The sequence below is a fragment of the Brienomyrus brachyistius genome, chromosome 23, assembly GCF_023856365.1.
Source record: "Brienomyrus brachyistius isolate T26 chromosome 23, BBRACH_0.4, whole genome shotgun sequence".
In the NCBI taxonomy this organism is placed as follows: domain Eukaryota; kingdom Metazoa; phylum Chordata; class Actinopteri; order Osteoglossiformes; family Mormyridae; genus Brienomyrus; species Brienomyrus brachyistius.
In genome coordinates, this window is record NC_064555.1 from 6,132,313 (window position 1) to 6,145,371 (window position 13,059).

General features: G+C 46.3%; 1 protein-coding gene across 2 annotated transcripts; it reads right to left on the bottom strand.

Annotated features, from left to right (window-relative positions):
• Nucleotides 1-353: 353 nt before the first annotated feature.
• On the bottom strand, nucleotides 354-12,745 carry LOC125719338 (ectonucleotide pyrophosphatase/phosphodiesterase family member 2-like). Of its 2 annotated transcripts, XM_048994011.1 has the most exons (26): nucleotides 12,418-12,745; nucleotides 11,726-11,831; nucleotides 11,086-11,256; nucleotides 10,793-10,918; nucleotides 10,460-10,520; nucleotides 10,236-10,333; nucleotides 9,888-9,967; nucleotides 9,397-9,516; nucleotides 8,994-9,049; nucleotides 8,091-8,156; nucleotides 7,924-7,996; nucleotides 7,561-7,669; nucleotides 7,036-7,161; nucleotides 6,759-6,790; nucleotides 6,497-6,624; nucleotides 5,793-5,858; nucleotides 5,328-5,412; nucleotides 5,147-5,234; nucleotides 4,884-5,053; nucleotides 4,629-4,683; nucleotides 4,234-4,373; nucleotides 4,002-4,137; nucleotides 3,549-3,626; nucleotides 1,960-2,092; nucleotides 1,358-1,511; nucleotides 354-822 (listed from the first exon to the last, which is right to left on the bottom strand). In XM_048994011.1, the coding sequence occupies exons 1-26, from the start codon at nucleotides 12,433-12,435 to the stop codon at nucleotides 652-654; spliced, it is 2,646 nt and encodes an 881-aa protein (XP_048849968.1). In that variant the 5' UTR covers nucleotides 12,436-12,745; the 3' UTR covers nucleotides 354-651. The 2 variants fall into 2 exon arrangements, with proteins under 2 accessions (XP_048849968.1, XP_048849969.1); XM_048994012.1 differs by lacking the exon at nucleotides 5,793-5,858 and having other exon boundaries at nucleotides 12,418-12,743.
• Nucleotides 12,746-13,059: the final 314 nt, after the last annotated feature.

Here is a 13,059-nt window from a genome sequence, read left to right on the forward strand (position 1 = left end):
ATTAGACTTTGCTTGACGTGAAAACATAATACGAATATGCCAAACTCATAACAGTCGAGTCAATGCAGGCGAAAGTATGATCCTGCAATTATAATTTCATGAGCAACAAAACATTGGAAAAATAAACACACACATACCCAGCTGGAACTTTCTTATTGATCGGCTGTTCAATAGCACAGATGGAGAGAATTAATTACTTGCTACAGCATAATGGACAGCATACCACATGTCCACACAGAAACAGGTTAACAGAGGTATAGTGCTTGAAATGATAATTAATGCGGGGGTGGAATTCAAGCAAGATACCACAAGATAGTCAGAAGTACCTCGATAATAATTCAGAAACAGCCGAGTAAAAATATTGGTTTATTGCAGTGTAATTAACTGATCGTCACATGACGTAGAGGTCAATAATGGTGAATCACGCATTAGGATACCTTGGAGAATGAACAGTGTACAGAGTGACAGGACCACAACGCAACCCACAGCAGAGACAATTATCACAAACAATAAAACAACAGTATTCCTCTAGCTACTTTGCAAAAAAAAAAAATTGCTACATGATTAAAATTTTTAATGCCAGTTAATATTCTATCGATTCATAATACACTATATAAAAATATACACCTAGAAGTGACGGGACAGGCGATTTCACATATCATCCTCAAATGTGTGCAAGTAAGTCTTTAGCGAGAGGATTTCCACGTAGCTCCGGTTGGTGATCCGGTAGAAGTCCAGTCCAGTGAGGATCTCAATGTCCCTCACCCGTGCTGTGTGAATCTTCATCAGCTCATCTACCCACCTGAACTCTTCCTCCAGACTCTGTAGGACACAAACAAACACACAAAGGAGCTTCAGACACAACAGGAGTCCCTGGCTTGATTGTTGAGACTGTAATCCTTCCTTAGCTAAATAGTACAATGCCTTTAATGAACCAATCAGTACAGCATCATTTTCTTATGTTATTAGCCTTCCTAACGCAGGATGTGATTTTAATCTGTATTGTTTTTTATGAGATGGCAACAAAGCACATGTGGCTCAAAGTAGAAACAGCCTCAAATCTTCTCGATACTGCAGTAGTCAACATTTGCTGTTCAGTTTAGTCTTTAGTGCTTTGGTAGCAGAACAGAATGGCAATGAAAGACTAGAGAAACACAGTTGTCTACTAGTCAGTTTAGCATAAGGGAAGTAAACAATGCAATGTGACACGGAATGCGTCCAGGCGCTGGTCTTTGGCAGACGGCCTCGTAGCATTAGCACTGTGTCCGCGCTTAAGGAAAACGAGCACTGCGATGTAACGCCAAGGTGCACAGGCGCTGGTCTTTGATGTTACTGTTGTGCTTAGCGTCATGCTCACGTTGCAGCTCTCGGTATTATCCGGCCGGTGTGGCAAAATGAAAGAGAAGACGCTCAGTGGGCCATTGCACTCGTCCGCAGCTCGGGTGCTATCCGGACAGCTGGTGATGATGCTGTAGTAGTGTGTGGGAATCGCTGGGAACTCGCCACCCAACCTGCAAACACAGATATAGAAGACGCCATGTAGCATGACGTTCATCTCACTGGTCGACAACAGCTGAAGCAACTGCATAGATTTGTACTGTTTTTATTTGTACTGCATAAATGCTGACAAGCAAAGTCAAAAAGAAGAGTTTCATGTATTTGTCAGCCAATGGCCTGTACTATGAAGCAAGGTTACTGGCTTATCGGGGTAACTTGTAGGATTTAAGGTACCACAGTTTAAACGGATTTCATATTCGTTCACTTACATTTTGCCCAGACTACCTTAAATCCGACCATTTACCCCGGATAAGCCAGTAACCCCGCTTCATAGTACAGGCCGCAGGTTGCAGCTGATAGCAGATACCCAGAGCAGGCTTGTCAATAACAGGGTCTATTCTTGGAGGCCCTATCCCAGGCTGCCTTATCTACAGTCCCTAAATGAACCACATCCTTCATTACTCTTGGATTTTCTCCATGGAGTCCCGCAGGCTGTCAAAGTCATAGTCGAACACGGGACCGCTGACAATGTTGATCCCGTTCCTTTCACTGGCATATCGCTTCACCAGGGTCTCCTGGAAGTAGCTCCACACCCCTACAGGCGAGAGGAGTTATGGGTGGTCATGTGTTTTCAGAATTTCTACGCAGAATTACGCCACACGTTCTTACAGTGACAAAGGAGGAGCCCCACTCTGAGACTCTAAAAACACAAACAAATGCAAAATCCTCATAACATCAACAAAAAAAAAAACAGGTCTATGTTCTTATGATGCTAGAAATAATGGTGGCTAATATGGCCGTAATTTATCGTGACCCATTGCAACTGGATCTACGATAAGCGTTTTGGAGCGACTGTTAGAATTGTGATACAGCATTACTTAAGTGATGACAAACCCAATCGGCAAGTTTGGGATTCCTGTGTGTTCGGAGGCTGCAACAGTTACTACGACAACAACAGGCTGATGTGAAACTAAGCAAAGCACAACATCTCAGCGCTGTCTGTATATCTCATTTCTTTGTCAGTCTCAGTGGATCTCAACTTTGTGACTAGATCTTGAACAAGAAACTTAATTGACCTTTTTTTAAACCAGCTAGCTAACACAGATGAGTGGATTAGTATTTTCATACGCCATTGGACTGCCAAAAATATTGCACTTACGTCACCTGGCAAACACCACAAGGTCTATAGACAGGTCGGATACGTTGTTGAATAACCAGAGACTGATGAGGAAAAACTGGTTCCAAAAAGAGGTTCTACTTTGATTGCGTGCAAATGGTTTAGATGAGTCTTTTGTTACTGGCCAAAGTTACTAACCTTAATTTGTACTCAGATCTTTTGAAACTTTAAAATTAAAAAAAAACTTTTGCTATAATGAGTCATTCTTATAATGAGTATCTCTCGTACGTTCTGTATTTTTCATACTTCAATAATTTAGAGTATTATAATATATTCTTCCAAGAATGTAATTGCTGGTTAAGTGGTTAACCTCACAGTAGACATTCTAATTTGGCTGCTTTGTAAACAAAAAATAATTCATACATTTCATGATCTACATCATGGATTGTGATTCTAACTAAAAATATCGTCATGTGACACTTTGGCAATCTTGGTAGTGGAAAGGCTGATAAAAGGAGTACTATGTCCTCAATGTTTATAACCCAGCCCGCTGATTGTGTGTGTGTGTGTGTGTGTGTGTGTGTGTGTGTGTGTGTGTGTGTGTACACATTGTTCTGGAGCAGCCAGGGTGCCAGCCTCCCCGAGACACAGACAACACAGTGCAGCACTCGAAACACTGAGGTCATCACGGCTATGGCGCGCTGCCACCTGCTGGCCCTAACCGCAGGAAGCGCAAGAGCCCGCCGATTCTCGGGGAAAACATGTGCGGGGCTGGGAATCGTTACACGTATTCGCTGTACTGAAGCAGTAATGCTAATGTCTGAGACACTTACAGAATCAGACTGAACAAGGACTGAAATTAAGACGCGTGTTTTCTACTGCTGGGAAACAGACTTCTGCAGAATATTCGACGCGAGTTATAACACATACTCACTCTTAAACGCAGGGTACATCGGAACGGTGTTTGTGATCAAGACCGCGTCCTGTCTGGTGTTAGGAGTCGAGGCCTGCCCTGGAAATACAGCAGAACCGTTTGTTTATTTGGTCGTTGCCCTCCATACCTAAGAAATTAGCGGCCTGTCTGAGTAGCTCACTACTGAAAAAGTACAGCTGAGGGTTGTACAGCCTCATGTAACTGACCACTCCAGGCACTATCAAGGCAGTCATTCATGGGGACCAATATAAGAGAGGATCATCACTTTCATTTTCAACCTACAGCATTTAAGACTGGAGGAATCAACTCTTAACCCTTGGCTCCCCCAAGAGGCCAATAATGGTACAGCCTAATTTAGTGCAAAAGTACAGTAGTAGTCATTCATACTGGCACAGGAACATAGGAGTCACACCCAGCAGCCTCCATCGAGCTGCTGAGGAAGGGAACTCTTACCAGGGGGGAACATAAAGCCGTAAGACAGCTTCGGATCAGCGCCATAGCCAGTGCATGACTGGCTCTCAAAGGGAGGAATTCGGACATCTGGCCTCACACAACCGGTATCAAATGCAGGGCGAGGGGTAACATCAACCTACAAGGGAAGTGAGCGGCCATTTGTGAGAATACCGTGACTTGGAGCACATTCAGATCCCACAGGGGTTAATGCCAAGGGAACAACCAGACATACATCTGCCGGAACAGTGTAGGACGTCCACAGGGGCATGGCCAGCTCCAAACTATACCCACTAATGAAGTCATCGTGCTGGAGGATGCTGTATTTGGCTTGGAAGAGGACCGCTGGTCGACCAAACGGGAGATTTTGCCCACCTAAGGAAGCCACACAGGTCCGAAGGGAAGTTCATCAGGGGACTCAAAAAGCACAGCGACCATTTTTGTTTAACCAGATCCTTCAGGCACTAGTCATCAAAGAGTTCAAAGATCATGTTAACATCCGAAACCATTTCAGAGCTACCTCTGCCATCGCAACCTCCATCAAAGCCGCCATTTCAGATTCTAACTGGATTATCAAAAAAATCAGCAGTTTCAACAAACGTCTGAATAAGTCAGTAAATAAATCCTTACTGTCTTTACGGCCTTCATCTTCACTGAGCATCTGATCAAGATCCTCAACTTTATTCTGAAACAGAGTTGGAGCCTCAGAGACAGACACCATTACCGTGGTGATTTAAAGACAACCCAGTCCCTTAGTGAAAAGATGAGTCCAAGTTAATTCAGATCGTATTTCTGAATGGTGCATCAGGCTTAAGGCCAAGTGGTGAAACTAAAAAGCTCTGCAGGAGATGCACCGTAAGGAACCCAAGGAGATCCTACACTGACTTTATCAACACAGCTACAGCCCAGGTCATCCATGGAGGTGGCGCCTGGCTCCAACGGAATAGGAGGAGACACCTCCTCTGGCATGATAGGCGTGTAGAAGGGGTTCCTCAACATGCCATTGACACTGCCATGGGTGCCGTTGTTCGGAACTGGCTGCAAACCCAGGAGGTCTGAGAGAACGAAAGCAAGATAAAGTGGATAGATGATTAGAGAATCTGCCAAAGACAATTTGGGTCCACACAACAGGGAGGAAAGAGTCTTACCACACATGACATTGTAAAGTTCAATGTTCTCAAAAGCCGGCACCAATGTCTTGAATTTGAAGCTAGGTCCGTACCCCATAAAGATAGTCTGAAAAAGTAGAAGTTAAGACAGCTAGCATTCATTGTCAGCAGCAGGAAGCACATGACATGGTACAGAGATCAGAGGTTGTGAACATTCTACCTGCATGCTGCTGAGCTTGTTGTCATAGCCATGGTCACCATAGAAACCACATCTACCAAGATTCTTTTTGCCTTCCGGTATTTTCCTGGAAAATTATTCACAAAAACTACACCAGTTATGGCAGTCCCCCATTCCTTCCCCCACCATTTCCACATAAGTACCAAATGAAAGATCGAATTTCTCTGAACCTGACTTGATGTGGACTAGGTGAAAGATAGGGTAGACCAAGCAGAACCTTCAAGAACTTCATCCCAGAGGGTTAGTAGTTCACCCGTGAGCAAAACCTCATCCAACACCCAATTAAGTTCACACTCAGATTATGAGCAGTCCTTTTGACTTGGAGTAGTCAAAGGGAACGGCCACCCATGGAGGACATGGGAACGCCAATGACTGGCTCAGGGCTGAGGGTTCCACCCTGCCCTCTCGTGATTGGACACCGCAGCCACCACACATGTTGTCCATTACCTGTGCATGAACTCCGTGTGACTGCCGAGCTCCGGGTTGCTCGAAATGTCTGATTCCATCTCACTGCTGAATGTGAGAGACCATCACCTGACCATCAGTTCGGTTGGATGAAAGTTGGGTGAACTCCCTTGGGGTGGAGTTCTTTCTCAGGTTTAAACAAAGCTACTAACACAAGCCTGGTTCTACTGCTGATAACCATCTCCAAAGACCAGATGGGAAGTTCCAATATATCCAGAACCTCAACTCATTAATATATAGTCCTTTTTAGGTTTTAATCTGAATGTAATATGGATAGCAAAATACTCGAAGATGCGATTCAGCAGGAACAGAATCCCGCTTATCTGAATCTGTGATCAGACATAACCTGGAAGACATTGTCACCTATAATGCAATCTGCCCCTCAGGCCCAGACCCACCCTCATGCATACAACAGCTGAACAAACAAACATCAGGAGGATCCTAAACTGTCTATTCATTTTCCAAAACACCATAGGTAGTCATTAGTCAGCAAGTGGATGAAGGTGGTCTACAGCGGCTGAGATGATCTTGGTCTTCCATCCACCGCGTGACTGGTGTCCCTCCCTGTCCTGCTTCGCTCTATGAACAGGCTGTACTCCAGCACGTCTGACGTTTGCGTCGGTGCTGCTCCAGTCAAAATTCGGCGTAGCCCACTCATCACTTTAAGAGGAGCAAGACGGCAATACCTGGCCACATGCCAGCGCCTCTCCATCAGCAGGTGGACGTCCTCGATCCTGCGGTTGTTGGCGTAGTGGAACCGTTTGGGCAGGTGTTGTTTCAGGTACGGCTTGAAGTGCTGATCCGACTTCTTACACTGGAGGAACACAAGTTGATGGCACACAGTGGCATTCTCATCTTATACCCTACACGATCATATGTGTACATTCCTGCCATTTCCGGAGCGTTAGAGGGGTTGTATGGGATTTGTAGAATACTTCAAGCACTTACAGTAAGATTCGCAACAATGGCCTTGGGGTCATCTAGGGAGAAAAGAAAAAAAAAGACAATTTTCCAAGTAGGTCCCAAAGAAGACAGCTGTGTTGTCAGAAAGCCAGGCTGCTTTCCCCAGGGTCAGGGACCCTGCTGCAATGCAAACACAGGACGAGTCCTCAAAAGTTTTACTTTTTATCTAGTCTGGCAGCTGTTGAGTGAGCCTCAAGGACCTTCTGCAATCATGCCTGGGAACCTCTTTTCCCACCCCGTTTCCTGTCCTGTCGTAACTCACAGTTGGAACTGTTGGGATTTCGGGCCCGGATCCGTCCAAGTGATCCAGGAATCAGGATTAGATCATCCACGTTCACTGGGTAGGAGCTAAGGTACTCCGTTCTGTCACAGTGAGCCTCCTCCATTCCTATGGGCAAACAGACGACACCCAACCTGGCGAAATAGGTCATTGCACCCTTCCTCTTTGCAGTAAATGTCAGGATAAATTTAATTCTGGAACGTTAGCAAAGTTCCGTGTTCCTATAGACCTGCTGAGGGCAACTGGAGAACAAATCGTACCCACGGCCCCCAGAGGTGTGAGAAGATCGTCTTACCCACTGGTCCACCTCCCTAATCGTGAGAATTACCGCATTAAAAAGAACGCTAAAACGTTTGATAATGTTATTTCATGAATTTCAAAAATCTGGCAGGAGAAAAACAAGCAATCATTGCATTGGACCAGGAAAAAGAAGAAACAGCTATTCAGACAGTCTAGATCACCAGCAGATCTCTAGGCCTTCCTTTCCAGAGCGATGGATGCTGTTACCATGGTCTCCCACCAGGAGGATGTTGACACACCGGTGTAGATTCATCTGTTTCAGGCCATCCATCAGCATCCCAATAACTCTGTCGATCTCCTTCAGGGGATTATTCAGCTAAGGGCCAGAACACCAGGCATCAGAATAGTCACAAACTATGTGCTTCATCTTAAAATATGAGAAACAAGCACAAGTTGACGCAGCTAATAGTAATTCTAATAATAGTTTCTTTAGCCAATACTCAGCTACACGAGCGGGTCAAAGGTCAAGTTGTCCGAAATCAAAACCGGCAAGTAAAATCTAATAGGCCGGAGCAGGTGAGTGACATGCCAAAGAGCGAATCCATGTCCTTCCCTTCCCGATCGCCTGACCTCATTGCTGTGCGGCCCCAGCTTGTGGCCGAAGGTGTCCGGCTGCTCAGAATGGACTGCGTACACATAGGGCCTGCGGCGGGTAAAGACCCAGTTACTCATCATTTTTAGTGGAAAAGGGGACAGAATGTCTGGCTTCTCTCCACAGGGATTGGTTTGAGGCCTACCTCTCATCATCTGGCAGGTGAAGCCAGTGCAAGATAGTCAGGATTCTCCTCTCCAGCGGAATCACCCTGTGGAAAAGCAGGGATGATGTAACAGTGATCCTGCATTCGTTCACCATTAAAACACAACACAGGGTCCGTGGGTCAGTGGTTCTGTCGGCCTTTTAAAATATGCTTATTAGTCGGCGTGCCGTGCTGAAAGGCAGCCGGCATACAGACAAACGGCTGTCGTGATGTAGCTGACCGCAGCAAAATCTCTGATAACCACCGAATACAAAAACACTCGCCGACAGCCCTGGTTTATAAACAAACCATCTTGTCTATTAGTGAAGTCAATAGCACAGTGTAATATCACAGAGATGATGGTGAGGGGGACACGTTTGCTTTCCACTCGGTCTCCGGGATTCCCGTGGGTACGTACCGTCCCTCAACCTTCTCAAGACGCGGGACACATACAACGCAAAACAGCCACAGACATTGCAGAACAGCCTGTCTCCCAGACACTCTCTGCTGATACGGACATTTTGACCTTGGCACTAAAACTCACGTGTAAATATTTGCTAACCCCCTTACTACTGGGTGAGTAGAATACCGCCTCATGCTGCCACAGTACCCACCACGTCATTTGTTCTTTACACCTTTTAAGTCAGAAATCCACCCCACCCCCCATCACCCCCGTGCGTTGAATGCTCTCACACATCAATGGCCTGTCTGTGCTGTGAATGAGGGACCCTTTGTCTGGACACTGGACTGACCCAACACATCCTACTGCTTATGAGTTACACAGAAAGCGGGCCGACTGACAGCGCGATGCTCTCATTTTTAGGCGGACGTGGAGAGAAGCATCGAACAGCCATGTAAATGAACCTCAAACTTGTATGGACACACACACACACGCACACTTACACAGGCCAGAAGAAGGTCCCAGCCTTCACTCCTTGCTTGACAGCGGTGATCCAGATCTTCAAGGCAAGGTTCAAGCTTAGTGCATGAAAAAGCTGTGATACCATTCTCAACATGATTTGAGTTTTGAAACCATCATGACACAAGTCGAAACGTCCCGACCGCTGTGTGTATTCAGTCGTACCATCGAACATAACGTGATTAACTCAAAACAAAACTACTTGCTATCTTAGTCAACGAAAAGTCTTTCTTTGGAATATGCACAGCTCAGCGATCTTTATGTGAAATTCACAGGCCGATAAGTAACCACAGCAGCACTCCCACGTTTACTGTGCGAGTACGAAAAGGCCGCCCCAGTCAGGAGATCGGCTGTAGGGGAGCGGCGAGCAGGGGGTCCAAGACTCACAGGCTGGCCTCCCCACCAGCGATGATTCAGCTTCTCTCTGCCTCTCAGGAGGAAGTTTGCGTCAAACACGGGGTCGTACATCGAGTTATCAACTATCCCATGGGATTCGGGATAGAGGCCCTACGTTTAACGAGACATAAATACATCAGGTAAGACATCCCCGTGAAAAAGATTATTTCAAATACATTCTCAGAAAAGACACGACATGCCGTCCGAGTATCATGTGGATTTTCCTGTCCTTAGTGTAACAAAGCAATGATGGGGCAGTCTGTGGATAACTGGGCTAGGACACCGAGTCTGTGATTGAAGTCTCTGGTTCAAATCCCATGACTGGTGCCATGATTTCATCTGATCCCCCAAGCTACTGGCTGACCCTGCTGTCTCGTATGCATGTCACTTTGGATAAAAGAGTCTGCAAATCAACGAAAATGTAATGGATGGAGTCGGATGGGTGGGAAGCATGTGTGGGGGAAGGGGGGGAAGGACCTTACCGTGGCGAGAGTGTACAGATTGGGGAAGGTTTTGGTGGGGTACACAGGTCTCATATACGGAGCGGCTGTGCCACATGTTTCTAGAACAAGACGGGTTCACAGATCATGATTGGAGCGCAGAGCAGCTCAGTACGTCTCAGAAGGCTGCTTCAAAACCTGCCAGCCCTTTCCGAAAAGGGTCGGCAACGACTGGTGAATTATTTATGGCCGTAGCTGTACCGACCTTTCCATTTGATTAAGGAACCAGTGAAAATCCTGCCTGTTAAAGGGTGAGCTCAGAGATTAATCCTCCAGCGGACCGCAAGCCAAAAACCTAGCTGGCTCACTGCACGAGAGCATGTGTCTTACTCAATTTGACCAGGGTCGGGATCACCGCGCTTCCCTTCTGCAGGTACGTGGCTCGGAATCCATCAACAGAGAGCATGATCAAAGGTGGCCGGACAAACCTAAAGGAGACGGACAGGCCCATTAGCATCTCCTAAGCTGTTGGATTTTGCAGCTGTACCATTAGAAGAAATTCCAAGAATACAGTACAGATGCGGGGGGGGGGGGGGTGTCACATGACCACTCACCCCGCAGGGCACTCTGGTTTCTCAATCTCCTCACACTCGTCCTGCACCCACGGGGTGTCCCCTGCCAAACGAGACAAGAGGTCGAGTGTCAGAGAGCGTTCAGCAGAGGGCGCTGCGGAGGGATCTACTGCGTACCAGTCACAGGAGCCGTGCAAAGCGGCGACAATGAGAACCTGGGCTGCATACGTTGTCCACCATTCATCTCGCTAATATCTTGAATCAAGAACACTAATGTCTATTAGGTTGTTATTACTGCTACTTTTATCCAACAGAAGGTGCTGGAATTTCAATCTGCTTTCTAACCACCATCATGCTAGAAGCACACCATGTCACCTTTACAGAGGATGCTGTAGTTGGAACAACAATCTCCTTTTTCCAGGCAGTCTTCGGAGCAGTGACAGGCATGTGCCTCGTCCCGGGTCTCTCCACAGCGCTCCTGGGTGCATTCGAACCCCCCAGCTGTTAAAACATCGAGCAAAACACCGCTTTACCCTTGATGGTATGGCTGCAAGGGCTGCTGGGTGTTATGTATTGTGCTAAATCACCCTGAAAGTTTAGAAAAGTCTCTTCCTGGCAACTCTACGAGCCCCGAGCATGAAGGCGGGACCCCGCAATAATGTTTTCACCCGTTTTTAAGCAGTGCTCGTCGAAATCCAAGCAGCAGCTATTGTAGGTCTTGCACAAGTTGTCACAGCGGCAGGTGGGAGGTTCCGCTTCTTCCAGCTCGAAGCAGCGGTTCTTGCAGGAACCCGAGGAGCTGACCCACAAGCTCTCGGGGGGGACACGGTCATTACGGTCTATGGAGGACAGGCGAGAGCCAAAATGCGTCTCGGAGCTTTAGCAAAACGTCACCGCAGGGACATGAGAGGCATCCTAAGTAATGTTTGTGAGTTTTACTATTAATTAGCACTTTCAACCTCAGCACTCCAAAGTAAGCCTCTCTCCTTGTATTCAGCATAATAAATAGTACGCAATATGCAAAACAGCTGAATGAACAATTTTATACAGGTCCTTTTAAATAATATAGTCACTCAATCTAACTGGATAAATGTCAACATTCTCCTCAAACATCTCCACCATCATTTTCTTTAAAGACACAAAATATAGTGTTTATTATATAGTTTGTATAAAAATTGTAGTTTCCTTCAGCTTTATTAAAAAAAAAGAAAAAAACTCAAATTACACAAATACCATTATGATAAAGGTTTTAAAAAGATTATAACGATTTCAATGAGGGTTATGTGTGCGGGAAGACTCTCATCTAACCTTTGGAAAGCGGCGGGCTCTCATCCCAGTCTCCTGAGCGCTTTGCTTGAAAAACATACGCCAAGCAAACATTGGGTGCAGTAAGCAAGGCGACAGCATGCAGCACCTACGGAAAAAAATAAATCAAACGCCATGCAACTACACGTTTCCCCCGATGATTTCTCCCATCGGCTTTGCTCCCTGGGCTTGCAACTTTGCATATAGGATAAATCCCTGAACAGTCTCCCCGGAGTTTGACAGGCATCATGACACACGTGTGGGAGCAGGTAATCATTAACGATCCCGTAATGAGCAAGTCTACGCACGTTTTCACCCAGACAAAAGTAAATGCCCCACTTTTGACATGGCCGGGCTGACTAGTTTCAACACGAGTCCACCAGAAACGGGACAATGAGCGGCGTTTCAGTGCCCATAACGCAAACCAGTATAAATGCAGCGTTAATGCGAGGCACTGGCACGGCGACTATCCGGGAAGTAAACAGCACTTCAGGATTGGTGAAATTGCGAAATTAGGTTATCTGTCTTTGGGACAGAAACGCGTGAGATTCAAAGTACACATCGGTTTAAATGGACAGAAAATATAGAACAGGCGCGGTCCGGCTATTACTACACAAACTTTAACGTCTTAAAATCTCCCACCCGAAGCTGAGTGTTTAAGGTACTAAGAGCACCACAAAGGAGTCTTACCGTACCAGTTTTCCCAGCAACATGATGATCCCAGCTCCGATATGACCCTCGCCAGCTGCCGGTGCTGCCGCTTCGGACCTAGACGCGCTTCTGACCGTGCGCAACCCCGGAGCTCCTCTCTCCTGGGATACTTCTGCTTTTTCCTGGGCTCCTGTCTCCTGTACTGGTTTTATCCCCACCAGTGTTCAGACTGATGCTGGTGACAGCTGCCCAGTGCGACAATGGCGCTATTTGCGGATCAGATGTCCTTTTAAACGCAGTCAGCCCTCAGTAGTGGTCTTGCTCCTACGCACAGGATAACCCCTGACAGACCCAATAAATCGCCCCAGAGTGGGAGTCGGCGTTTGCGCTGCGACTCAAGTTCAGGTATCTAATATTGTCTGCATGTAAGAGCTGAAAGCTGTTTAACGACAGCGTGCGGCAAACCCTGTACATTAAATGTGAATTAGCAGCAAGCAGCCTACTTTATATAATACATAGAAGGAATGTGGATACTTCATAGTGTATAATATTGTTTTTTCATTGCATAAAGATGGCATGTTTATTTGTTAAATATTCAGTCCGTGTCACATGGCAGTAGCTACTGGCAGGTAAGTGCCTTGACTGGACAAAAACACTTCAGAATCAACATTTTTATGTAAATACAG